At 46.3% G+C, this 26,736-nt stretch overlaps 1 protein-coding gene across 2 annotated transcripts in view; it reads left to right on the top strand.

The window, feature by feature from the left end:
- dpy19l1l (dpy-19-like 1, like (H. sapiens)) overlaps positions 1 to 25,658 on the top strand; it is a 100,142-nt gene extending 74,484 nt beyond the window's left edge. For both annotated transcript variants that reach the window (XM_038810380.1, XM_038810381.1), the window contains 7 exons: positions 10,120 to 10,175; positions 14,752 to 14,776; positions 19,747 to 19,866; positions 21,996 to 22,170; positions 23,584 to 23,683; positions 23,893 to 24,018; positions 25,257 to 25,658. In XM_038810380.1, the coding sequence (XP_038666308.1) occupies positions 10,120 to 10,175; positions 14,752 to 14,776; positions 19,747 to 19,866; positions 21,996 to 22,170; positions 23,584 to 23,683; positions 23,893 to 24,018; positions 25,257 to 25,425 (771 nt within the window). In that variant the 3' untranslated portion in view covers positions 25,426 to 25,658. The remainder of the gene's footprint in view (positions 1 to 10,119; positions 10,176 to 14,751; positions 14,777 to 19,746; positions 19,867 to 21,995; positions 22,171 to 23,583; positions 23,684 to 23,892; positions 24,019 to 25,256) is intronic.
- The last annotated feature ends 1,078 nt before the right edge of the window (positions 25,659 to 26,736 follow it).

Raw genomic sequence — 26,736 nt, forward strand, 5'->3', positions numbered from 1 at the left:
TAAATTTTTGTAATTATTTCTTGGGTTTTTCTATAGACTGATGGGGTAGTGATCCATGCGAGTGATATTGTTTAGCTGTTCTGATGTAGTGGGAGTTGTTTCTTTAGAAAGAGTTAAAATTGCAATCACAATTTTCTCATTTTATGATTCCGGTTTTTGATCTACTGATGGTATGTAACGTAGATAATCAATGAGGTTTACGACAGAGAATGCATCAAAAGCACACACAATAATGTAACTCAGTTTCCTGAAAGGTTGGACATGACTTCATTGTCGAAAAGTTGCAACTGACTTCATCAGAATAGAAGAAGGCCATTCAGCCCCTCAATCCTGTCCTGATATTCACTTGGATCATAAGCAACATATTGCAGATGTTGCAAATCTGAAATAAAAATAGAAAATACTGGGAATATTCAACAGGTCAGTGGCATCTGATAGGTTGTCTCATTGTAGTGCTGATGATTATTGACCTGTTTTTCTTTCTCTCTCCCTCTCTCTCTCCCTCCCTCCCCCTCTGTTTTTATTTCATTTACATCCTGCTAATAGGCACTTCCTTCCTTCTGTTACACCAGGTCTATCCATGCTCACCAGCAGCTGATTCCTCCCTCGTGCTCCTGCTGTCTCTGCCTCCTGTTTCTCCAGGGGAGCTGAGAAGCAGAAGTCCATAGCTAGTTCAGCCATCACCATTTTCAGTGTTGGAGCTAAAGTCAGACAAAGCAGCAATACTGCTGTTCTCTCTGCCATGAAAAGACTATCTCTTGATCATTTGGTGAATTCAGAATTATAAATGTTCTCAGTAGTGACTTTAACCTGATGTGCTTCTGTTAAAGGTTATGTTTTTTGTAAGTCTTCTGGATGTTAAAAGGACAGCGTAAGCATTACTTAGTGTTGTAGTCTTTGGGGGTTGTATTTGAATTAATGGTTGCTGAGATGGGCAGCACGGTAGCATAGTGGTTAGCACAATGGCTTCACAGCTCCAGGGTCCCAGGTTCGATTCCGGCTTGGGTCACTGTCTGTGCGGAGTCTGCACATCCTCCCCGTGTGTGCGTGGGTTTCCTCCGGGTGCTCCGGTTTCCTCCCACAGTCCAAAGATGTGCAGGTTAGGTGGATTGGCCATGATAAATTGCCCTTAGTGTCCAAAAATTGCCCTTCGTGTTGGGTGGGGTTACTGGGTTATTGGGATAGGGGGAGGTGTTGACCTTGGGTAGGGTGCTCTTTCCAAGAGCCGGTGCAGACTCGATGGGCTGAATGGCTTCCTTCTGCACTGTAAATTCTATGATAAAAAAACCTCTTTTTCCGATGCCCTGTGGGCGAATAGGCAAATCCCAGGAGGATCCTTGCCATTAATCATGATCCGAAATTATTTAATTCCATCTTCTTATTCCAAAGTCTGTCAACTGTCTTCCTGAAAGACAAAAGAACCATAACAGTAGTTAGCACTGTTGCTTCACAGCACCAGGGTCCCAGGTTCGATTCCGGCTTGGGTCACTGTCTGTGTGGAGTCTGCACGTTCTCTTCGTGTCTGCGTGGGTTTCCTCCGGCTGCTCCGGTTTCCTCCCTCAAGTCCTGAATGACGTGCTGTTAGGTGAATTGGACATTCGGAATTCTCCCTCTTGTGTACCCGAACAGGCGCCGGAATGTGGCGACTGGGGGATTTTCACAGCCGTGTTAATGTAAGCCTACTTGTGACACTAATAAAGATTATTAGAACATAGAACAGTACAGCACAGAACAGGCCCTTCGGCCCTCAATGTTGTGCCGAGCCATGATCACCCTACTCAAACCGACGTATCCACCCTATACCCGTAACCCAACAACCCCCCCTTAACCTTACTTTTATTAGGACACTACGGGCAATTTATCCTGGCCAATCCACCTAACCCGCACATCTTTGGACTGTGGGAGGAAACCGGAGCACCCGGAGGAAACCCACGCACACGGGGAGGACGTGCAGACTCCACACAGACAGTGACCCAGCCGGGAATCGAACCTGGGACCCTGGAGCTGTGAAGCATTTATGCTAACCACCATGCTACCCTGCTGCCCTTATTATTATGTTTAGTTCTGGGCAGCGAACTTTAGAAAAGAAAGTGTCAGAGGGGGTGGAGGAAAGTGGTTAGGATCTGGAATGCACGGCCTGGGTGGAGGCAGATTCAGTCATAGGACTCAAAAGGAGAATTGGCCCATCGAGTGTGGCTCTCTGACAGAGCACTCCAACCAAGCTCACTCATTCCCTCGCCCTATCCCAGTAACCCCTTAACCTAATCTGCGCATCTTTTTTGAACGCTAAAGGACAATTTAGCATGGCCATTCCATCTAACTGCACATCTTTGGACTGTGGGAAGAAACCTGACTGATTTTTTAAAAAGAAATATGCTAGTAAAGATCAAATGTGTAATCTCTGTAGAACCATTCAGTTAAAGCACCAAAGAGCCCATATTCTCATCTTGTTTTTTGTTTGGCAAAGTTCATAACTCTTTCCCATAGAATGAATAGCACAGTTGAAAGTGTACCTGTCTCTTGGTGGCTCGATGTCATGTGTGTCCATTATTTCCACTCCCAGTTACTGCCAATACAGCTCTTAGGACAGGTTACCTGCAATGGGTGCAGACTATTTGAAGCTCTGATCATCCTGCATCCTTCCTTCCTGAACAGAGTGTCTGGGAAATAAACGTTCTCTGGGTGCAAAGCATTGAGGGAACAGTCTCCTCCGACGTTAGGCAGCATCTAAGAATGTGTGAACTAACCAGAAACAGTACTGTAGATTTGTAAAGGACTGTTAATGTGCGATTAGACATATGGAATGCTCAAGATTTAATAATGTACCATCTGAGAGTTAATACATAAAGTAAAAGAGAATGGGTTTTATATAAATGATTTGGATGAGGCAATGGGGAACGATACTGGAGTTTGCTGATGGTGCAGACTAAGCAGGGATGGCAAATTGGGGGAGAGCACAGCAATCTGCGGGAGGGTGGGGGGGGGGGGGATATGGCTGAGTTAGCAGAGTGGGCAAATACAGAGATAGTAAGATAGTACATTTGGGAAAATCAGTGAGCTACTGTGCACACTAAATGTTTAGACCTTTAGTGTAGAAAGCAGGGACAGTGAGACCTGGGGTGGGGGTATTGATTTAAAAAGAGCCGCAAGAATTCTGGGTTTAATTCATCATCACAAGTTGAAGTGATGTGTTTGTACATGACAATACTTAGGCTATAGTCGCAGAACAAGCTCCATGAAATATGGATGGATAATCAGTATTGGTGGTGAAATGTTGGCCTGCAGAACTCCCTGTCCCATGCTGTTCGAATGGTGTTGAAGAATTCTAAAGTGCACTTGAGAGGGAAGGTGGGGTACCCATTTTATCACTTGACCCGACAAATAGCACCTCCAAAGAGTGTTTCTCCCTCAGTACTGACCCGCCCAACAGTGCCATGATCTCCACTGTGCCGGTGCCCTCCCACACAAGCGTGCTGCTCCCATCCTCATCAAGGATTTTTTTCTTTATTCCTTGATGGGATCGGAGTAGATTATTTTTTTTGTTGCTGCCCTGGTGGGGTTTGAACCTGGGTCTTCAGGGCATTAGCCAGGGCTCTATATTACTGTTCCAGTGGCATGGAATGTTTACTAGACTGTCGAAGGAGAGACCATCACTTCAAATGGGATTACAAATGTGCTCAAAAGTGAAGTGTGCGCGGGGAGGACGCAGGGAAATGAGATTCAGTAGATAGCTCCACATGAAAACCGAGCACCAATACAATGATCAGAAGGCCCTCGTTCTAAGCTATAATTCTACAGTTCTGTGAATTCTGAACTGATCGATAGCAAAATTTCAATTTAAAATTGATTTTGTTTTTCATCAATGAGTGACACGGTTGGAGAATAACTATTGAAATGTGCTGGGGTCAGTGACTTCCGGTGGCAGCCATGGTGCGAGTGGTCACACAATTGGCAGCTCCCGCTTGTGACGGTGTTTTTGGGCATTTTCCCTGATTAACGGGCGAATGTTTTGATGGAAAAAGGTGCAGGAGTGGTGGAGGAAGAGCTTATTCCACCGGTGGATGGATTCGTGGACCAGAAGTGGTTTTGGGCGAAAGGAGCTGTTGGGAGCAAGAAACTTTTCCTGCGACTCGAGGAAAGAAGGTGGAGGGCAAGGGATTAGCCCTACCATCTCAATGGTCTATGGAGCAACTGGTGGACTTCTTGAATGTGAAATTCACCCAGCAGAGAAAGGAATCTCTGGAGGACCTGTCGCAGATGTGGGCTGGCTTAAAGCGGGAATCGACTGTGTGGAGCTGAGGTTAGAGACTCACAGCCAGGCGATCCAGAAGGTAGAGGAGATGGTGCGGGAGCATGAGGAGCAGCTTGCTTCATTGGCGGCCGAGGTGGGGTAATGTGAGATACCCAGAAGCGGCTTCAGGAGAAGGTGGAAGATCTGGAGAACTGCACCCGGAGACAGAACCTGAGGATCATGGGGCTGCCAGAGGGCATTGAGGGAGCGGACGCTGGCTTGTAGGTAGCCAAAATGCTGGAGGTGTTGGTGGGAGAAGGGTTCTTTGAACGGCCCCTGGAGGTGGACCGGCCGCACAGGGCGCTGATGAAGAAGCCGCAGGGTAACGAGCTGCCGAGGGTGATGGTGGTACGGTTGCACCGGTTCCTTGAAGTGGGTCAGGCAGAGGAGGCGCTGTACCTGGGAGGGAAACGAACTTCGAGTATATCAGGACCTGGGTGCGGAGCTGGCCAAGAGGAGAGCGGGCTTTAACAGAGTGAAGACCGCCCTCTTTAAGAAGGGGGTGAAATTTGGGATGCTGTACCTGGCCGGCCTGTGGGTGACCTACAATGGTCGGGAATATTATTTTGGGACACCGGAGGAAATGATGGAGTTTGTGAGAGACAATGGTCTGGCAGGAGAAGGAGGACATTGAACATTGAAGGTGGTGTTTGGGGAGATTGGTTCTCCCTGTTCGGGTAGGTCGTGCCCTCCCCTCTTTTCTCTCTTTTTTTTCCCCTGGGGTTTTTTAGGGGGGCGGGGTGGTTGTGGGTGAGTGCATTGGGCTCTGTTTTTTCTCTGGAGGCTATTGTCCTTTTTTCTTCTGTGGGGGTTGTGTTTTTTCCTTCTCTCTTGGATTGTTGATATCGTTGTTTGCACCAAGATAGTGTTTGAGCAGGGGTGTGGAGGGGGGGGGGGGGGGGGGGGGGGGGGATACCAGAGGCCATCATAGAACTTACAGTGCAGAAGGAGGCCATTCGGCCCATCGAGTCTGCACCGGCTCCTGGAAAGAGCACCCCACCCAAGATCAACACCTTCACTCTATCCCCATAACCCAGTAACCCCACCCAACACTAAGGGCAATTTATCATGGCCAATCCACCTAACCGGCACATCTTTGGACTGTGGGAGCAAACCGGAGTACCCGGAGGAAACCCACGCAGACATGGGGAGGATGTGCAGACTCCGCACAGACAGTGACCCAAGCTGGAATTGAACCTGGGACCCTGGAGCTGTGAAGCAATTGTGCTATCCACAATGCTACCATGCTGCCGTGCAGGAGCTGCCAGGCTAGCTGGGTGGGCTAGTTCATGGAAGCGCAGTGGAGGGTGAGCAGGTGGTTAATGTGTTGATGGTGGTTGGGATTGTTGCTCTGTGTGGGTGGGGGGGGAGGGGGCGACTGCTGACAGGGGAGGGTTTATTTGAAATATGGTATGAGGGGGTAAATGACAGTGGACACCGAGGGCCGGCCTGGTGGGGTGCGGGATGCGGGCTGGAGGCTGGCCCAGGAGGGGCTATGGTTGATCGGCCGGAGGTAGCGGTGAGCCCCCCGACTAAGTTGATCAAATGGAAAGTGAGATGGTTGAATGGGCCGGTCAAGAGGTCTCGCGTGTTTGCCCATTCGAGGAGCTGAAAGGCGGCTGTCACATTCTAGCAGGAAACGCACCTGAAGATTGGGGATCAAACCAGGCTAAGGAAAAGGTGGGTAGGTCAGATCTTTCATTCAGGATTAGATATTAAGACAAGGGGGTGGCGGTCTTGATTAATAAACAGGTAGCATTTGAGGTGGGGAGCATAGTGGCAGACTCGGGGGGGATAGGTTCGTTATGGTGAGTGGGACATTGGAAAGGATACCGGTGGTGTTGGTGATGATGTAGAGTTTATGAGGCGGGGGAGGGGGGGGGGGGGGGGGGGGAATGGCTCTTGAGCCGAAATTGGTTTGGTCGAGTCCGAGGTTGGGGAGGGTATTAGCGGTGGCGAGGGAATTGAATGGTTTAAGGAACGCATGGGAGGAGTCAACCTATGGAGGTTGGGTAGGCCGAGGGCGAAGGAATTTTTATTTTTCTCCCATGTACATTGGGTATATTCCCGGATCGACTATTTTGTGATGGACAGGACTTTGTTGGCGGAGGTGGTCGGCTCACAGTACTCGGCGACTGTGGTTTTGGACCACGGGCTGCATTGGGTGGACATTCAGGTGAATCGGAGGGGGGGGGTTGGGGGGTGTCCGCAGTGGAGGTAGGGGCAGGGGCAGTGCCAGCGGTGTCGGTTTGATGTGGGACCGTTGGCAGAGAGGAAGTTTGTGAGCAGGTGAGGGCTGCTTTTTGGGGCTATGTGGAGCTGAATGACATGGTTGAGGTTTCAGCCGCCACGCTATGTGAGGCACTGAAGGCAGTGATGAGGGTGGAGTTTATTTCAATACGGGTGCACAAAGACAAGACTGAGTGGTCAGAGATGGCACGGTTAGTGGATGAGATTCTGCAAGTGGATAGGAGTTATTGGAAGTGGGGTTGTTGAAGAGGCAACCGAAACTTCAGATGAGTTTGGACTAATATCCATGGGTAAGGTGGTCGGGCGGTTGAAGAGGGCGAGGGTGGCGGTCCATGAATACGGGGAAAAGGCGAGTAAGATGTTGCCACATCAATTGAGGAAGCAGGAGGCGGCGAGGGAGATTGAGACGGTGAAGGATAGGAAGGGGAATACGGTCTTGGGCAAAGTGGGGGGGTGAATGGGCAGCATGGTAGCACAGTGGTTAGCACTGTTTCTTCACAGCGCCAGGGTCCCAGGTTCGATTCCCTGCTGGGTCACTGTCTGTGTGGAGTCTGCACATTACCCTCGTGTCTGCTTGGGTTTCCTCCGGATGCTCTGCTTTCCTCCCACAAGTCCCGAAAGATGTGCTTGTTAGGGAAATTTGGACATTCAGAATTCTCCCGAATTTACCCGAACAGGCGCCGGAATGTGGCAATTCTAGGGGCTTTTCACAGTAAGTTCATTGCAGTGTTAATGTAAGCCTACTTGAGACACTAATAAAGATTATTATGGGTGTTCGGAGACTTTTATAAGAGATTTTAGGCGTCGGAACCCCTGGCCGGGGTTGAGGAAATGAGGCATTTTTTGGATGGGTTGGAGTTCTTCCAAAGGCGTTTTTTAGGAGGGTGAATGCAGTGATATCGGGGTTTGATTGGGGGGGGGGGGGGGGGGGGGGGGGGTTGGCTCTATCAAACGTGATGAATTATTATTGGTCGGCGAATATCACCATGGTCAGGAAGTGAGTAGTGGGGGAGGGGACGGTGTGGGAGTGGATGGAGGCAGCCTCTTGTAAGGACTCGTGTTTGGGGGCACTGTTGATGACGCCTCTACTGTTCTCGCTGGCCAGGTACTCCACAAGCATGGTCGTGAAGGGATATGGGGGCAATGGCAGCAGCACCTGAGGCTGGAGGGGGCCTCGGTCTGGGCACCGATCTGTGGGAATCATAGGTTTGCGCTGGGGGAGGGGGGGATGTTTCAGGGGTGCCAGTGGGTGGGGATTGAGTGGTTTGGGGATCTATTCATTGGAGGCAGCTTTATGAGCTTGGTGGAGTAATTTGAGCTGCCCACCAGTAATGGGTTTCAGTATTTACAGGTGAGGGATTTTGTCAGGAAGCAGGACCTTTCCCCATTTGCTGCCCTAGGGGCGGCAGGGCAAGGTGGTGTCAAAAACAAGGGTAGGTGAGGGTAGAGTTTTGGAAATTTATAAGGAGTTGATGGACTGGGCGGGAGCTCCGATTGGGGTAGTGAAGCGTAAGTGTGAGGAAGAGTTAGGGAGGGAGGTGGAGATGTGGGAGGAGGCTTGGAGGAGGGTGAATGCATCCTCATTGTGTGCTAGGCCTAGCCTTATTCAGTTTAAAGTGGTTCACAGGGCACACATGACTGTGGCCCGGATGAGCAGGTTCTTTGAAGGGGTGGAGGATGGGTGTGGGCGGTGCGTGGTTGGGCCCACGAACCATGTCCACATTGTCTTGGGACTGTCTGAAGCTTGGGAGATTCTGGCGGGGGTTCGCCAATGTTGTGTCAGAGGTCTTGGGGGTGAAGGTGGTCCCGAGCTCAGAAGTGACGATCTTTGGAATGCCAGAAGACCCGGGAGTCCAGGGGGCGAGCGAGGCCAATGCCTTGGCCTTTGCCTCCATGGTATCCCGAAGACGGATCTTATTGGAATGGAGGGACTCGGGGGGCCCGAAACCTGGGGTGTGGATGAGGACCTGGCAGAGTTCCACAGGCTGGAGAAGATAAAGTTCACCTTGAGAGGGTCTGTGGAGGGGTTTGCCCAGAGATGGGAGCCGCTCATCAACTTCTTTGAAAATAGTTAAGATGTCAGCAGTGATGGTAGTGCGGGAGGCGGGACGGTGGGGTGTAGATATTTATTTGTTTTGATTATTGGTATTCCTGTTTGCTTGCTTTTTTATGGTTGTTTGATCTGTGTGATATATATAGAAATGCCTCAATAAATGTGCTGGGGTCAGAGTGATAGATATGGGAGCAGAACATTGACGGTACTTTCTGGATGTTGATGATGTAATATCAGTGGTATATTGGGTGGTGACTGGCTGCTGTGGGTCCCATGCTGCTAAAGGGATGGCCGCCTGTTACTTGCAAGGCTAGCGGCCTGAGAGATGGCAAAACACTCAAGACCGAGAATTTGCCTTACCCCAGAATCTAACTTAGTTTGTTGAGCGTAAAACGTGACGTTTGGGGTCAGTAGCAGAGGTTTTTTTTTTAAAAATGTTTTTATTGGGTGTTTACATGATACACTTGCAAACGTACACACAGCGAAACAAAAAAAACAGACATATATATATAAAAAAATAAAGAAAGCTTTCAGAACACATTGCAGTAAGGGGGGGGGGGGGGCTTTCTCTTACCCCCCGTTCTCTTTTTTTAATATAAAACAAACTAAACAAAACCAAGTAACTTGCATCTCTTGGTCGTTTCTTTTTGTCTATTTGCCTCCACTTTGGCCGTCTGTTGTTCCTTCTTCATGTTCTTTCTTTCTCTGTTTCGCCTTGCTGTGCTTGGTGTGGTCATTGTTGTTTCCTGCACTCTCCCCCCAGATTGTGTTCCCTCTGCTTTCCTCCCCTCTGCTGCTCTCCTTCCCTTCCCCCCCCCCCCCCCCCCCCCTTCCCTTTCTTCTATCATGTCCCGACTACTGTCCCCTGGCTCTTGTTTATTTGTTTATCTGTTTGTTGGCCACAAACAGGTCCCGGAGCAGTTGGGTGAATGGCTCCCAGGTTTTGAGGAAGCCATCTTCCGACCCTCAGATGGCAAATTTGATTTTCTCCACTTGGAGAAATTCCGATAGGTTGGACAGCCAGTCTGCAGCTTTGGGTGGTGCTGCTGACCACCAGCCGAGCAGGATCCTACGTTGGGTGATCAGGGAAGCAAAGGCGTCCGCCCACCTCCCCAGGAATAGATCTGGCTGGCCTGATACCCCGAAGACTGACACTTTCGGGCATGGCTCCATCCTCACCCCCACCACTTTGGACATTGCCTCGAGAAGGCTGTCCAGTACCCATCAAGTCTGGGGCAGTGGCAGACATTTTGACGCACCCCAGCAATTACACTGGAACCCCCCCCCCCCCCCCCCCCCCGGTAACTTTCACCCCAAGGATATGTGAACTGATGTGCAGCAGTGCGAGTTCAATGGCTTCAATCGAAGTTTCCCCCTTCCATTGAATATTGAAGTTTGGCAAACATGAAATTGCTGATCTGGCTGTTTTCTTAATCGTGTAATGTATAATTTTTTAAGGTTATTTTGAATAAAATCTTCCCTGAATTTCTGAAAATGTTAATCGTATATTATTATTTACTTACAGACTTTGAAGGAGTTGCTCTGTTTGTTAAAAGGCGGCATTCCAGAAGGCATAGATGAGTAAGTGTCCAGAGCGTTTGCCACAGAACATTTAAAATGAGGAATAAGTGAAATTATACAAAGTTGAAAACAGTAATTCTATAAACTTCAGATCATCATTTGGGTATAACAGGGCAAACAATCCTTGGGAAGGAAGATAGAGGAAAATCCAAGAAACTACAGGTCAGTCGGTTGAACTTTAGTGGTGGGGAAACTATTGGAAACAATTCTGAGACCCCGAATTAATCTGCTTTTGGAGAGGCCGGGATTAATCACGAAAAGTCAGCATCGGTTTGTTATGGGGAGGTCACGTCTGACCAACTTGATTTTTCGAAGATCTGACCAGGTCCCACATGGGAGACGGATAGCGAAGGTCAGAGCCCATGGAATCCACCTGGCAAATTGGATCCAGAATTGGTGAGATGGCAGGAAGCAGATGGTGTTGGGGTGTTTTACTGACTGTTGTTTGTGATTTTATATAAATGATTTAAACATGAATGAAGGAGGGTTGATCGTTATGTTTGCGGATGATACAAAAAATGGTAGAGTGGTAAATAGTGAGGATAGTCTTCGATTACAGGAGGGTATAGACGGGCTGGTCAGATGGGCTGATCAGTGGCAAATGGAATTCAATCCGGGTAAGTGTGAGGTGATGCACTTGGGCAGGATAAACAAGGCAAAGGGAATACAGGATAAATGGCAGGACCCTGGGAAGCCCCGAGGATCAGAGGGAACTTGGTGTGCATGTACACCGGTCCCTTAAGGTAGCAGAGCAGGTGGATACAGTGGGTAAGGCGGCATATGGTGTAATTGCCTTTATTAGCAGAGGCACAGAGTTTAAGAGCAGGGGGGTTATGCTGGAACTGTACAAACGTTGGTTAGGCCACAGCTAGAGTATTGTGCGCAGTTCTGGAATCCACATCATAGGAGGGATGTGATAGCCACTGGAAAGGGAGCAGAGGAGATTTACCAGGATGGTGCCTGGGCCGGAGAGTTTTAGTTATGAAGAGTGATTGGTTTTCCTTGGAGCAGAGGAGACTGAGCAGGGGACATGATTGAGGTGTATAAAATTATGGGGGGGGGGGGGGGGGGGGGGGCACAGAGTAGACAGGAAGAAATGTTTCCCCTTGGTGAAGGGGTCAATGACCAGGGTGCACAGATTTAAGATGAGGGGGTTGTGAGGAAAAACGTTTTCACCCAGAGGGTGGTGGGAGTCTGGAACTCGCTGCCTGAAAGGGAGGTGGAGGCAGAGACCCTCAGAACATTTAAGAAGTATTTAGATGTACACTTGCAATCCCAGGGCCGACACGGCTATGGGCCAAGTGTTGGAAAATGGGATTAGAATAGTTAGGTGGTTGTTCTTGACCGGCACCATTCAGCGGGCTGCTTCATCTTGGATGGCTTTGAGCTTGTGTTGTTGGAGCTGCACTCATCCAGGCAAGTGGAGAGTATTCCATCACACTCCTGACTTGTGCTTTGTACATGGTAGGTTGGCTTTGTGAAGTTGAGGTGCGTTGCTCTCTGCTGAATCCGCAGCCTGTGACTGGCTCAGTAACACAGTATGTAAATGGCTGGTCTAATTCAGCTTCTGGTCATTGATAGCCCCCCCCAGAATGTTGATGGGTGATTCAGCGATGGTAATGTCAAGGGTCGATGGTTATCTGACACCTGTATACTTGTCATTTATCAGCCTAAATTTGAAAGTCTTCTCCGTCTTCCTGCATGTGGGCACAGGCTGCTCCAAATACCTGAAAATAAAAACAAAATATTGCAGCTACTGGAGATCTGAACTAAAAACGGAAAATGCTGGCAATACGCAGCAGGTGTGTGGAGAGTGAAACTGAGTTAAAGTTTGTCATTGACTATTAGTCCTCTCCTTGTGTTCTGCTCTGCTGGCTTTGGGTCCACTTAGCTCCATCTGCTGCATGCTGCTTCCACTGTTCAACAGCAAGTCGTCCTGTGATGTTGCATTACCAGGTGTTCACCTCCTCTTTAGGGATGCCTGGTGCAGCCCGTGGCATGAACCACAGTCCTCATTGGTCCTCTGGCTTCATGGTAATGGTATGGTGAGGGATGTGATAGCACTGGAAAGGGTGCAGAGGATGTTGCCTGGGCTGGAGAGTTTTAGAACACAGAACATACAGTGCAGAAGGAGGCCATTCGGCCCATTGAGTCTGCCCCGACCCACTTAAGCCCTCACTTCCACCCTATCCCAATAACCCTCCTAACCTTTTTGGACACTAATGGCAATTTATTATGGCCAATCCACCTAACCTGCACATCTTTGGACTGTGGGAGGAAACCGGAGCACCCGGAGGAAACCCACGCAGACACGGGGAGAACGTGCAGACTCCACACAGACAGTGACCCAAGCTGGGAATCGAACCTGGGACCTTGGAGCTGTGAAGCAACAGTGCTAACCACTATGCTACCGTGCTGCCCATTTTTAGTTTTGAAGGGAGATTGGAAACCACCGATCTCAGTTTGAATCTCTGTGGAACTTTTCAAAAGGTGGGTCGGTTTAGCTCATTTGACTAGACGGCTGGTTTGTGATGCAGAGTGAGGCCAACAGTGCAGGTTCAATTCCTGCACCGGCTGAGGTTATCCTTCTCACCCTCACCTGAGGTGTGGTGATCCTCAGGTTAAATCACCACCAGTCAGCTCTCCCCCCTCAAAGGGGAAAGCAGCCTATGGTCATCTGGGACTATGGCGACTTTACCTTAAATGGTAGATTGCGTGATATAGCAGGCCATGAGATGAAAGATTGTGTCTCAATGCAATTCTAATGCTGATAATGACCCACCGCATTTCATCCGGGCTCAGCTATGAGATGCAAGATCAGTAATGAATCGGTCACATTTCGCACCATGGTAGTTCCACATATCACAACAGAGAGGATGCTCCATGTAAAGATGGGACTATATCTTTACACGGACTGTAAGATGTCTCTCATGGGAAGCTAAACCTACAACAAGTAGATTGCTACGGTGCAGCCATATAAACACTGTCGGCCTGAGCGTTTTTATACCCAGTAGTCTGTTGGTCACCATTCCCGAGACTGGCTTCTCCCATCAATTCCTAGTTGCTGTGGTGGGGTTTGAACTTGTGTCTTTTTGGAAATGATCCAAACTTCTGTTTTTAAAAAAATAATTTATGGGATGTGGGTGTCGCTGGTTAGGCCAGCATTTATTGCCCATTCCTAGTTGCCCTTCAGAAGGTGGTGGTGAGCTGCCTTCTTGAACCGCTGCAGTTCTTGAGCTGTAGGTACACCCATTGTGCAGTTAGGGAGGGAGTTCCAGGATGTTGTCCCAGCGACAGTGAAGGAACGGCAATATATTTCCAAGTCAGAGTGGTGATTAACTTGGAGGGGAACCTCCAGGTGGTGGGGTTCCCAGGTATCTGCTGCTCTTGTCCTTCTAGATGGTAGTGGGTTTGGAAGGAGCTGTCTGAGGAACCTTGGTGAGTTACTGCAGTGCAACTTGTAGACGGTACACACGGCTGCCACTGTTCCTCGTCGGTGGTGGAGGGTTTGAATGTTTGTGGAAGAAGGAGCAATCGAGCGGAGCTGCTTTGTCCTGGATGGTATTGATGGTGTTGAGCTTCTTAAGTGTTGGAGCTGCACTCATCCGGGCAGGCAGAGAGTATTCCATTACACGCCTGACTGTAGATGGTGGACAGGCTTTTTGGGGGGGGGGGGGGGAGTGGTCAGGAGGTGAGTTACTCACTGTAGGATTCCTAACCTTTGACCTGCTACTCGTTAAGTAAAATAACCACTCTGCTACCTACTATACTTGTTAATCTTTCTCTTACAACCTATCCCAGATGGATTTGCTATGTGTTGCTAACAGCTTTGAGTTGCCGAGGCCCAGGTCAGTTCACCACTGAGGCCCTCCAGACAGCTCTCTGATGCCAGCTAATCAGACTATTGGGACTTGTAGGCCGCTGGAATTCTGGAGGGGGATCCTCCTCCATGGGCCCCTGCTTGTTTTATAACCAAAGTGGGAATATGACCATGGAACATAAAATCAATACATAAATAACCTTTATTGTCACAAGTAGGCTTACATTAACACTGCAATGAAGTTACTGTGAAAATCCCCTAGTCACCACATTCCGGCGCCTGTTCGGGTACACGGAGAATTCCGAATTCTCAGCTGGTAACGGAATTGAACCCGCGCTGCTGGCCTTATTCTGCATCGCAAATCAGCTGTCTAGCCCACTTAGCTAAACCTCCCCCACCACTGAGCGAAACCAGCCCCCAGTAACATCTCTCCCCACTGACCCCAGCTAAATGCTACCCCGCCCACATTGCAGGGGTGGAGAGCCGAGCTTTATGGGTCCAGTTTGATTTTCCCTCCCTTGTCATCTTTACCCCTTCCTCTCCATCACCCAGCGCCCCTCCAAACCCTGGGAGTGTGCCCAATCCCTAAGGAGCTTCATGATCTGTATCTTTCCCTCAGGTACATTAAGAAACTTGATCAGGGAGAAACTGCCTGTTGAAGCCCCCTTGGACACAGTCGTCATGTGTCTGTCTTCAGTTTAAAAAAATAAAGTGTGAATTAGTGTTTAAAATGTGTATTTTCTCTTTTCCTTTTAGAAAGAAGTGCCCATCCCGTGGCGAGGTAAAACGATTTGTTACACTGTATTATCAAATATTATGAAAAAACATTACTTTCATTGCGTTGGAAAATTGATTCTCTGCTCATCGTCCTTCATTATTTTAGTGTCCGAGAACAACTTTAATGTTCACTTTAATCAGCACCAATCCTATTGATCTATTCTTGGAGCTGGTTTAGCACAGTGGGCTAAACAGCTGGCTTTTAAAGCAGAACAAGGCCAGCAGCGCGGGTTCAATTCCTGTACCAGCCTCCCCGAACAGGCGCCGGAATGTGGCGACTAGGGGCTTTTCACAGTAACTTCATTGAAGCCTACTTGTGACAATAAGCCATTATTATTATTATTATTATTATTGTCCATTACTATAAATAGATGAGTTCAATGCTGAGGAAGCCCCAGATCTCGATGTCAGACAACAATCTAATGCAGACAGTCGCCTGCATTGTGAAGATTTAGTGGAAAATTAGCTTATTTATTTAGGACCCACAATTTGAGAGTGGTTGGAATGTATAAAATGGACAGATCCTCCCGCCCATCCATCGAAGGCTGGAATTTGAAACCTAGTGGAAATGGGTTTCTGTCTCGATTTACTTCTGACGTAAGTTGTGATTTGTTGGGATGATAGTTGCATCTTCTGCTGCACTTCCCTACCTCTGTTGCCAGCACTCGGGACACATTTAAGGTTTTGGAGGTGTTCCTGTGCCAACTCGAGAAACCCAGTTGGCTAATTTTATGCCCACTGAAATCAAGACTGAGGTCCTGTATTAGCCCTATGAATGCCTCCCAACAAAGCACAGCAAATCGCAGCAGGAATTCAGCAGCGCACGTTATCAATCCCTCGGAGGATAAATCAGGAGATAATAAAGTCATGTAAAGGGTGGCACAGTAGTTAGCACTGCTGCCTCACGGCGCTGAGAACCCGGGTTCGATCCCAGCCCCGGGTCACTATCCATGTCAAGTTTCCACATTCTCCCCTTTTATGCATAGGCCTCACCCCTATAACTCAAAAAATGTGCAAGTAGGTGGATTGGCCGTGCTAAATTGCCCCTTGACTAAAATAAATAGATAAATGAAGGCAGGTCTTTAATCATGGGTGACTTTAACATTCATGTGGATAGGGAAAATCAAATTGCAGAGATAACCGTGAAGAAGAATTTATGGAGTATATTCAGGACAGTTTCCTAGAACAATATGTTATGGATCCAACCAGGGATCAGTCTATTTTGGATTTGGTAGTGTATAATGAGGCAGGTTTAATGAACAATCTCAGGGTAAAAAGTTCCCTAAGAAACAGTGATCATAACAGGATGGAGTTTAGCATTTAATTTGAGAATGAGAAACGAGAGTCAGAAACAACTATGATAGACTTAAATAAGGGTAATTATAATGGACTGTGGGCAGAGTTGGCTGGCGTGGACTGTGGGCAGAGTTGGCTGGCGTGGACTGGGGAAGGAGTTTAGCTGGCGTGGACTGTGGGCAAAGTTGGCTGGCGTGGACTGAGGAAGGAGTTTAGCTGGCGTGGACTGTGGGCAAAGTTGGCTGGCGTGGACTGGGGAAGGAGTTTAGCTGGCGTGGACTGTGGAAGGAGTTTAGCTGGCGTGGACTGTGGGCAGAGTTGGCTGGCGTGGACTGTGGGCAGAGTTGGCTGGCGTGGACTGGGGAAGGAGTTTAGCTGGCGTGGACTGTGGGCAGAGTTGGCTGGCGTGGACTGTGGGCAGAGTTGGCTGGCGTGGACTGTGGGCAGAGTTGGCTGGCGTGGACTGGGGAAGGAGTTTAGCTGGCGTGGACTGTGGGCAGAGTTGGCTGGCGTGGACTGTGGGCAGAGTTGGCTGGCGTGGACTGTGGGCAGAGTTGGCTGGCGTGGACTGGGGAAGGAGTTTAGCTGGCGTGGACTGTGGGCAGAGTTGGCTGGCGTGGACTGTGGGCAGAGTTGGCTGGCGTGGACTGTGGGCAGAGTTGGCTGGCGTGGACTGGGGAAGGAGTTTAGCTGGCGTGGACTGTGGGCAGAGTTGGCTGGCGTGGACTGGGGAAGGAGTTTAGCTGGCGTGGACTGTGGGCAGAGTTGGCTGGCGTGGACTGTGGAAGGAGTTTAGCAGGAAAGATAGTTGATCACCAATGGCAGATGTTTCAGAAAATAGTTAATGACTCACAACAAAGATGTACCCCAGTGAGGATGAAGGATTCTAAGAAGGCTTGGTTAACCAAGGAAGTAAAGGATAGTATTAAAGTGAAAGAAAAAACATAGAATATGGCAAAAATTAGTGGTCCACCAGAGGATCGGGAAAGTTTTAAAAAGGAACAAAAGATGACCAAAAAAAAATGAAAGGGGGGAGAAGATAAACCATGAGGGTAAACTAGCAATATAATATAATAACAGACCATAAGAGCTTTAAATATATAACAAGGAAGAGAAGCCAAAATGAACATGGGTCCTTTGGAGAATGAGACTGGGGAAATAATAATGGGGGAAACAGGAAATGGCAGAGGAGTTGAACAAATATTTTGCATCAGTCTTCATGGTGATAACATTCCAATAATAAATAATTAAGGGGCAGAAGTGGGGGAGGAAATAAATACAACAATGATCTCTTGGGAACAAGTACTGGGGAAACTAATGGGACAAAGGTGGATAAGTCCCCTGGACCTGGAAGGTTGCATCCCAGGATATTAAAGGAAATAGCTACAGAGATAGTGGATACAGCTAGTAATCTCCCAAGAATCCTTAAATTCTGGAAAAGTGCCAGAGGATTGGAAAACTGCCAATGTAACACTTTTATTCCAAAAAAAGAGACAAAAAACAGGTAACTATAGGCCGAATTAGCTTTACTTCGATCATTGGGAAAATGTAAGAATCCACTATAAAAGCTGTGAAAGCAGAGCATTTAGAAATACATAATCTAATCGAGCAGAGTCAGCATGGCTTCATGAAGCGGGAATCATACCTGACAAATTCATTAGAATGCTTTTGAGGTAATGAGCAGGATAGATGAAGGGGAACCAGTAGATGTAATATGCTGAGGTTTCTAAAAAGCATTCGATAATGTATCACACTAAAGGCTATTTAATAAGATCAGAGCCTATGGTGTTATGGGTAGTTTATTAGCCTGGATAGAGGATTGGCCAACTGATAGAAGACAGAACTGAGATAAGAGGGGCATTTTCAAGGTGGCAACCTGTGGAGTGACACAGGGATCAGTGCTGGGGCCACAATTATTTACAATATACATTAGTGACCTGGACGAGGGAAGTAAATGTGCTACTGACAAGTTTGTGGATGACACAATAGGTGGGAAGGCAAATGGTGAGGATGACACACAGTCTGCAGAGGGATAGAGATAGGTTGTGTGTGGGGGAAACCTGGCAGAGGGAATATAATGTAGGAAAATGTGAAGTTCTGCACTTTGGTAGGAAGAATAAAGGAGCTGAATATTATTTAAATGGAGAGAGATTGCAGAAAGCTGCAGCACAGAGGGATTTGGGGTCCTTGTGCATAAATCACACAAAGCCAGCCTGCAAGTTCAGCGGGTAATTGGGAAAGCAAATGGAATGTTGGCCGTTCATAGATTATCATAGAATTTACAGTGCAGAAGGAGGCCATTCGGCCCATCGAGTCTGCACCAGCTCTTGGAAAGAGCACCCTACCCAAAGTCAACACCTTCACCCTATCCCCATAACCCAGTAACCCCACCCAACACTAAGGGCAATTTATCATGGCCAATCCACCTAACCTGCACATCTTTGGGCTGTGGGAGGAAACCGGAGCACCCGGAGGAAACCCACGCACACACTGAGAGGATGTGCAGACTCCGCTCAAAGGGAATGGAATATAAAAATAGGGAAGTCCTACTCATACTATACACGGCTCTCGTTCGACCACAGCTGGAAAATTGTGAACAGTTTTGGTCTCATTATCTAAGGAAAGATATCCTGACATTGGAGGCTGCCCAGAGAAGGTTCATTAGGTTGATCCCAGGTTTGGAGAGATTTTCTTATGAGAGATTCCTTCCTTCCCTATGTACAGTATGCATTGTCTATGTAACATGCAAGAAACAATACTTTTCACTGTATACGGATACATGTGACAATAATAAATCCAATCAAAACGATTGAGAAGACTGTATTCATTAGAGTTTAGAAGAATGAGAGGCGACCTTATTGAGACATTCGGATTCTCAGGGGGTTTGACAGGGTCGATGCTGAGGGGATGTTTCCCCTTGTGGGAGAGTCTAGGACCAGAGGGCAGAATCTCTGAGTAAGGGGTCGCCTATTTCAGACAGAGATGAGGAATTTCTTCTCTAAGGGTAGAAATTAGGGTAGTGAATTTTTTTTTTAATAACTTATTGTCACAAGTAGGCTTCAATGAAGTTACTGTGAAAAGCCCCTGCGGAGTTCTTTACCGCAGAGAGCTGTGGAGGCTGCATCATTTAGCATCTCAAGGCTGAGATCATCAGTAATGGAATAGAGGGTTATGGGGATAAGACGGGAAAGCGTAGTTGAGGATTATAATATCAGATCAGTCATGATCTCATTGAATGACGGAGGATACTCGATGGGCAGAATGGCCACTTCTCCAATGTCTTGTGATCAATTCCAGAGGAAATCAGCTGTTATTAGAAGCCAAGTTCTATTTGCCCTTTGGGGAGAAATAGAAAACAAATAGATTGAGCATTCAGACAAAGAGTCTCCCTTGATCCTTGATGTAGCAACAGGGAACTGATTTGATTTCTGCTGCCCAATCGGCTCTTCCCAAATACTAAAATTATCTTCCTGGGAATTTGAGACAGAGTCGACTTAAATCTGGGGGCTGAGGTCCTGCTATACAATTCACTTCTAGTACAGAGTGGTGACCCTGGAATTTCATGCCCTCTTTCTAGATCAGATATATTGGACAACTTGTAGATATTTGAAATTGTCCTAACCTGTTACTGATTGATCGAAAGTACATAATGTGTGTCTTCTGTTTCTGTTTCTACAGCTGGTCTATCATGTTTTGCAGTTGGTGGCATTTGTTGTCCTGGCCATTCTCATCATGAGACTTAAACTTTTCCTCACTCCTCATATGTGCATCATGGCTTCTCTGATTTGCTCCAGACAGGTATGGCGAAGCTTCATTAGTGGAGCTGAACATTCTTACTTCGACCCACACTCATTGAGTTCAGCTCCTAAACCCAGTTATGTGTCAGTGAGGTGTAAGTCACTGCACTATATAGATATATAGATACAGCTAAAACAAACTTTCAACCTTGCATGTTTCAGTTTCAAATCTGCAATTCCTGTTTGTGTCACTGGGAATTTCTTTGCTGACACACTGTCTATTCAGAATGCAGTGGAATTTAAAAAGACGTTTGGGATATGACTGACTGCTGTCTTATTTCAATATGGTTATTTAATCAGGTAGATTCAGTGCAATTTGGGTGTCTAGGGGAAGAATGGTACATGAGATTAGAGGACGCAGTGTCATTGTGGAGTTGCCTCTGATGTTGAGATTTATTTAGTTCCATTTGGATTTAAATGTTCAAGATTGCAATATAAATTCTTCAATAATTGATTCAGTAGCAAACATTCTGAAATTTGTCATCATCTGAAGTAATCCTTGTGTTTATGATGTAATCTTGAATGTTACTGTCAGGTAGAAATTGTGCATCTTAAATCAGTGTTACTTGTCCTATATTATATGCTGCGGAATGAGACAAATCAGTGGAAAATAGGGGCACTATAATTGAAATCAGTGCTGTCACACTTCACAAGCTTATTGCTGATACAAAGCTAAAAACATTTGGCATTGGTGCAAAGCTGAGGTGCCAAGCTCTGCGATTACTCTGAAGCAAAGTGGATTCGCGTTACCTCCTGCACTGGTTCCACAAACTTCGATTCAGGGAGACATCTGTCCTGATGCTTAGATTCCAGCTGCATTCACACTCTGCAATATTGGCTCAAAGTCACACTGTTTCACACCAACACTGCAGTCAGAGTGAGCTGTAGCTTTGAGTACCTAGATCGATACAGACTGGAGGAACATATCCTCGATTGAGTACTGAACAAAATATCAGCAGCTCTAATCATTTGCTGCTCACTTTGGTAGGAAAAATGGAAAAGCTAAATATTATTTAAATTGACAGAGGGACCTGGGTGTCCTTGTGCATGAAACCCAAAAGGTTACATGCAGGTACAGCAAGTAATTTGGAAAGCAAATTGAATATTGGCCTGAGGGATGGAGTATCAATTAGGGAAGTCGCAGTACAGCTGTACAATTGGGGAGACTGCACCTGGGGTATTATGTACAGTTTTGGTCTCCTTACTCAGGGAAGGGTATTGAATTAGAGGCAGTTCAGAGAAGATACACTCGGCTGATTCCCGGAACGCAGGAATTATCTAATGTACAAAACTGAACAAGTTGGACCTATACTCACTGGAGTTTCGGAGAATGAGAGGTGATCTTGTTGAAACATATAACATTCTGAAGGGACTTGACAGGTCGTTGTTGAGAGAATGTTTCCCTAATCGGGGAATCTAGAACTAGGGGGTGCAGTTTAAAAATAAGAGGTCTCCCAGTTTGGATGGAAATAAGGAAGAATTTCTTCTCTAAGGGTCATTAGTCTTTGGAATGTTTTGTCTTGAGAGCAGTGAAGGCTGTGGGTCACTGAATGTATTCAAGACTTAGACAGATTCTTGATCAACGAGGAAGTCCAGGGTTCTGGAAGATGACCAGGGAATGAGTCTGAGATCGAGCCAGCCATGGCTGTATGACCTACCCCTGTTCCTATTTCCTATACTCTTCATTCTTCCCCCATGTGTTTTCCATAACACAGTAACTATCAGGAGGTACCACAATGAACCTTGTTCTTTTATATAAAAGCAACATACGGCAGATGCTGGAAATCAGAAATAAAAATATATTGGAAATATTCCAGAGAGCATCTGTGGTGAGAAACAGATTTAACATCTCAGGTTGTGATGACCCTTCATTGTCTTTTCAAATGGGTTTGTGAAATAAAGGACTTGTATTCAACCACTGGCTCTGTATAAAAGACCCATCGTTGTTGGTATTTATGTACAGGTTGCATTTATTTGTCAAACCTCTGAATTCTGTTTCTGCTGTGTGTGTCCCTCACACATACTCATCTTCCTGACCAGAGTTAAAGCAATTAGATTGAAAGTTTATAATATAATATAGATTGAAAGTTTGTTTCATTGCCTCTTTTTGTTTCTTCTTCCTTTTGGTAGCTATTCAGTCGAGTTCGGAGTAAATCCCACCACCAGATAATTGTGTGCGTGATGTTGGCCGCAATGGCTTTACAGGGGGCGATAAACCTGAAGGAGCAGTGGAGCATCATTGGGGAGTTCAGCAACTTTCCTCAAGAGGAATTATTAGAGTGGATTAAAGAAAATACTAAAAAGGGTGAGTATTATAACAATTACTTCTGTGGATAAATAATCCTTTGCAAGGCTACATACCAATGAATACATTCTTAACCATCTTAATTACAAATCAAAACCGATATGTACACTAGGATGAGTTTGCTATAGATCCTCGAGCCATTCCGAGTATCTATCTAACTCTCCCAAACCAAATGCACTGTATGTTGTGAGGGTGCTAGCCATTATATTCTCGCTCAATAGCTCTGCAACCTTTCTTGTGGTTTTGTACTCATTAAACAGGGATGTTAACGCTAGGAATGGCGATTTCCAACTTCCTGGTATTATCAGTTAAGTATGTGAATTGTACAAACTTTTCTATTATTTTTTTTAAATAAATTTTAGAGTACCCAATTTTTTCCAATTAAGGGGCAATTTAGCGTGGCCAATCGACCTACCCTGCACATCTTTGGGTTGTGGGGGTGAGACCCACGTAGTCACAGGGAGAATATGACAGGCAGTGACCCGTGGCTGGGATCGAACCTGGGTCCTTGGCGCCGTGAGGCAGCAGTGCTAACCACTGCGCCACCGTGCTGCCCCGTGAATTACATAACCAATTGTCGAATAAAGTTCTGACTGCTCTGCTCTAACTGTGTGCCCCTGTCAGATCCTCTAAACAGATTCCTTAATACACCAGGGTACAGTGGTTAAGAAGGCATATGGTATACTTGACTTTATTAGCTGAGGCATAGAGTTTAAGAGCAGGGAGGTTATGCTGGAACTGTATAAAATGCTGGTTAGGCCACAGTTAGAGTATTGTGTGCAGTTCTGGAATCCACATTCTAGGACGGATTTGATGGCACTGGAAAGAGCACAGATGAGATTTACCAGGATGTTGCTGGATTTACCAGGCTGGAGAGTTTTATCTATGAAGAGAGATTGGATAAACGTGGGTTGTTTTCCTTATAACCGACTTCACATTACCAACATCTGCAATATATTGCTTTTATCTTTTAATCCCATATTGCATTGTGCATTGTGACTTTTCCATTGATCAGGGAGTGGCCCAGCAGGGTGACATTCAGAATCTATTGCAGTATTTCATTAGGGGCATTTTGTGTGCGATAGACCCATGTCTGCTACCGTTTTATGTAAAAGATCCTGCAGCACGCAGGGAAAGGGGGATCACCGATCAAACGCGATTACATTTGGACTGAGATCCAACACACAAGCAGTTGTGTGCTGTGTTTTATCTCCATCGAGAAGGACTAGACTCTCGGATACCCATTTTCCCCCTCCATTATCTGTATTGGGTCATTTTTGAAGCAGGTCAAAGATGTGACGTATTGTGTTTGCATGTGTATAGATTGACGAGAGATTTTATGACCTTTTAAAGGTTGATATCAGTAAATTGGAGCTGTTCAGGTGTAAATGCAATCATTCATTCACATTGCAGATGCTGTGTTTGCTGGAGCTATGCCTACAATGGCAAGCATCAAGTTGTCTACAGGACGACCTATTGTAAATCACCCACACTATGAAGATGCAGGCCTGAGGTCAGTCATTCTTTTGTTATTCTCCATTGCATCATTTTCAGAATGTGATAGTAGGCGTGCAGTAGCTGCTTAGCAATTAATGGAATTCCAATTAATCCCAATGGCATTGTGCTCTGGGGATGTTCCACTGTTGGCAAAGTTCGATAATGTGGTACCACAGCACACTCCCAACATAAAGTAAATCCAAGTCTCTGCTTGTCCTCAAAAAGGGAAAGGACGAAGCAAGTGTATGCGATGTACAGTCGGAAATCAGCGGAGGAAGTGAAGAACGGGCTCATAAGCCTGGGAGTGGACTATTTTATTTTTGAAGACTCCTGGTGTTTGAGAAAAACAAGGTACATGTTTGATTTAAAGCTTTTGTAAGTAATTTCTGATCAGAATCCGTTCAATTTTCCTCTTTAGTTAGTTGTTCCCCATTGATTGAACCCAACTGTAAATTTGAGGAAGCCCACTAGTCAGCTCTTATTGTTCAGATACTGTTCTCTTCCTGTGTGTACAACAAATTCAATCATATTTATTTCCAATGTTTAATGAATTTGGGTTAAAATGAACAAAAATCCTCTGCAACATCTTTTAAACATTGTGGTGATATGATTTGCATACCTGTCTGCCATTGGGGCAGAACACCGGCTTACCATTGGCCCTGGTCGGTCATGTGCCTCTCGACCGATTGTTCGAGGGGCTGAGTTAACCACGCCTCCTTGCCGAGGTATAAATAGTCAAACGCCCGGCGGTCGTCCATTTTATTGTAGATAACCGCAGGGCTAAGTTCTAGTTTATTAAAGCCTAACTTTTGTAAAGCAACTCGTCTCTCGTGCAATTGATGGCTCATCAAACATCCAAATTGTTTAAAAGTACTTTAGGACAGGCATTAGATTGCTGTACCTCCCATCCTGGATCTATTTACATACTGCAGCCAAGGCCATTCGCAGGGTTGGTATGTAATCAACAGGCCCACTTTGTCCTGGATGGCGTGAAGCCTTCCGAATATTGTTGAAAGCTGCACTCATACAGGCAAATACAGATTGTCCCATCACACTCCTGACCTCTCAATAGAAAATGTTGGTCAATCTCTGGCATTTAAATAGATGGTCCAGGTTTCCAGTTAATTGTGATCGGCAGGATGTTGCTGATGGGGGAGGATTCAATCATTTTAATGGTGTTGAATGCCGAGTGGAAATACTTGGATATCCAGTTCATTAAATTCGGAATCTTTTGGTTTATTTGCTGGATTCATTCTAATAGCCCGGTTCAGTTGTCGTCGTTGGAATGACTGCTTTAGTGGGATACAGGGTAATGTGAGTGAGCTAAATTAGTGGCGGTCCTGATCTAGTCATTAATCTAGTGATCCCACACACTTGAAATGGAATAACTCCTCCAAATTCATTGCTAGGACGATGGTGATGGTGTTCACCGTCGCAACTGAGATTAAAGGCAAGAGGGAACTGACTGACTCCTAAACCAATCCAATCACTGGATATGGAGTCTCCCAATTCTGAATTACAAAATGAAGATGATATTTTGAGTAAGTTGCCCTGAGCAGGATTAATTAACAGATTTCTGTTTCACACAGGCCGGGGTGCAGTATGCCAGAAATTTGGGATGTGGAAGATGCACAGAATGCAATGAAACCTCCCCTGTGCTCACTCCTTTCCAAGTCGCCTGCTCCTCACTTCACTCCTGTGTTTCAGAATGATGTTTACAAAGTCTTAAAGATAAAGAAAAGTCTCAACTGGACATAGAAATCTGGTCATTTGGGCGAATAGAGGCTTTTTAGGCAGAGTCTAGTTAAACATCACTGTGCAGATGAAATATTCCAAATTGCTTGTAAACAGCAACAGGAGGTGTGAATGAAGATGAAAACAAATGTAGAAATATAATCTTTGTCAGTGTTTCTTTATAAGCAGAATTTTCATGTCTTTATGGAGTTATGCATATGTGATTATTTTCAATAAAGATTTTGTTAATAAAATGTGATTTTGTTGTTTTGTCTGTGCAAATGTTTTTAGTGAATGCTGTTGTACCTGCTATCCTGTATTTAATTTTCCTTCTCTCCACGTTTGCTTCTGAGTTTCCAGCATGGTTTGATTTCTCGAGTTATATTTACTTGGCATTTATAATACCTTTATTAGTGTCACAAGTAGGCTTACATTAACACTGCAATGAAGCTACTGTGAAAATCCCCTAGTCGCCACATTCCGGCGCCTGTTCAGGTACACGGAGAATTCAGAATGTCCAATTCACCTAACAGCATGTCTTTCGGGACTTGTGGGAGGAAACCGGAGCACCCGGAGGAAACCCACGCAGACACTGGGAGAACGTGCAGACCCCACACAGACAGTGACCCTAGCTGGGAATTGAACGCGGGTCCCTAGTGCTGTGAAGCAACAGTGCTAACCACTATGTTTGCCCCACTCCCCCGCCCCATCTCGGGAATTGGGGGTCTGATTTTTCTGGATGTGGCTGTTGAACAATAGGAGACCTGTCCTCTTTCCACATCTCACCAAGCTGAATTAGGGTCGGAGCTCAAGCCTGTTAAAGGCACAGACTCTGTGCAGAGAGTGAATGAGACACGTCACCACGTCGATATTCTGATCATTAGGTGTTCAACACTGGGATGTCTAGCAACACCTGGCAATAGAACTTGCATTTATATAGCACCTTTCACAGTTGCCATTGGTAAGCAACAAATGCTCTTAGAAGCAAATTGTTTGTTCGTTCATTAGAAAAATAATCAGCAAGGTACACTTGCCTGAAGTTTTGTTCATTTTGTTTCCCCTCACTGCTATCAGACCACCTACCAATAAGGACATTAAGGGAAGCTGCCCTGCAGATCCCAGGATGGATATGTATCCTATAACAGTCCCTACTTCACCCTCTGCTGTCGCTTAGTGGACGGCACTATTGCTTCACAGTGAAAGGTAGTTGGGTTCAAACCCTGCTCCAGAATCTCGACCACAAAAATCCAGGCGTAGTGGTCAGAGAGTGCTGCACTGTCAGAAGGGGCTGATCATTGACTGTGATATGAAACCAAGATGCTATTTGCCTTGGCA

The sequence above is a fragment of the Scyliorhinus canicula genome, chromosome 10 (genome assembly GCF_902713615.1).
Source record: "Scyliorhinus canicula chromosome 10, sScyCan1.1, whole genome shotgun sequence".
NCBI classification, from domain to species: Eukaryota; Metazoa; Chordata; class Chondrichthyes; order Carcharhiniformes; family Scyliorhinidae; genus Scyliorhinus; species Scyliorhinus canicula.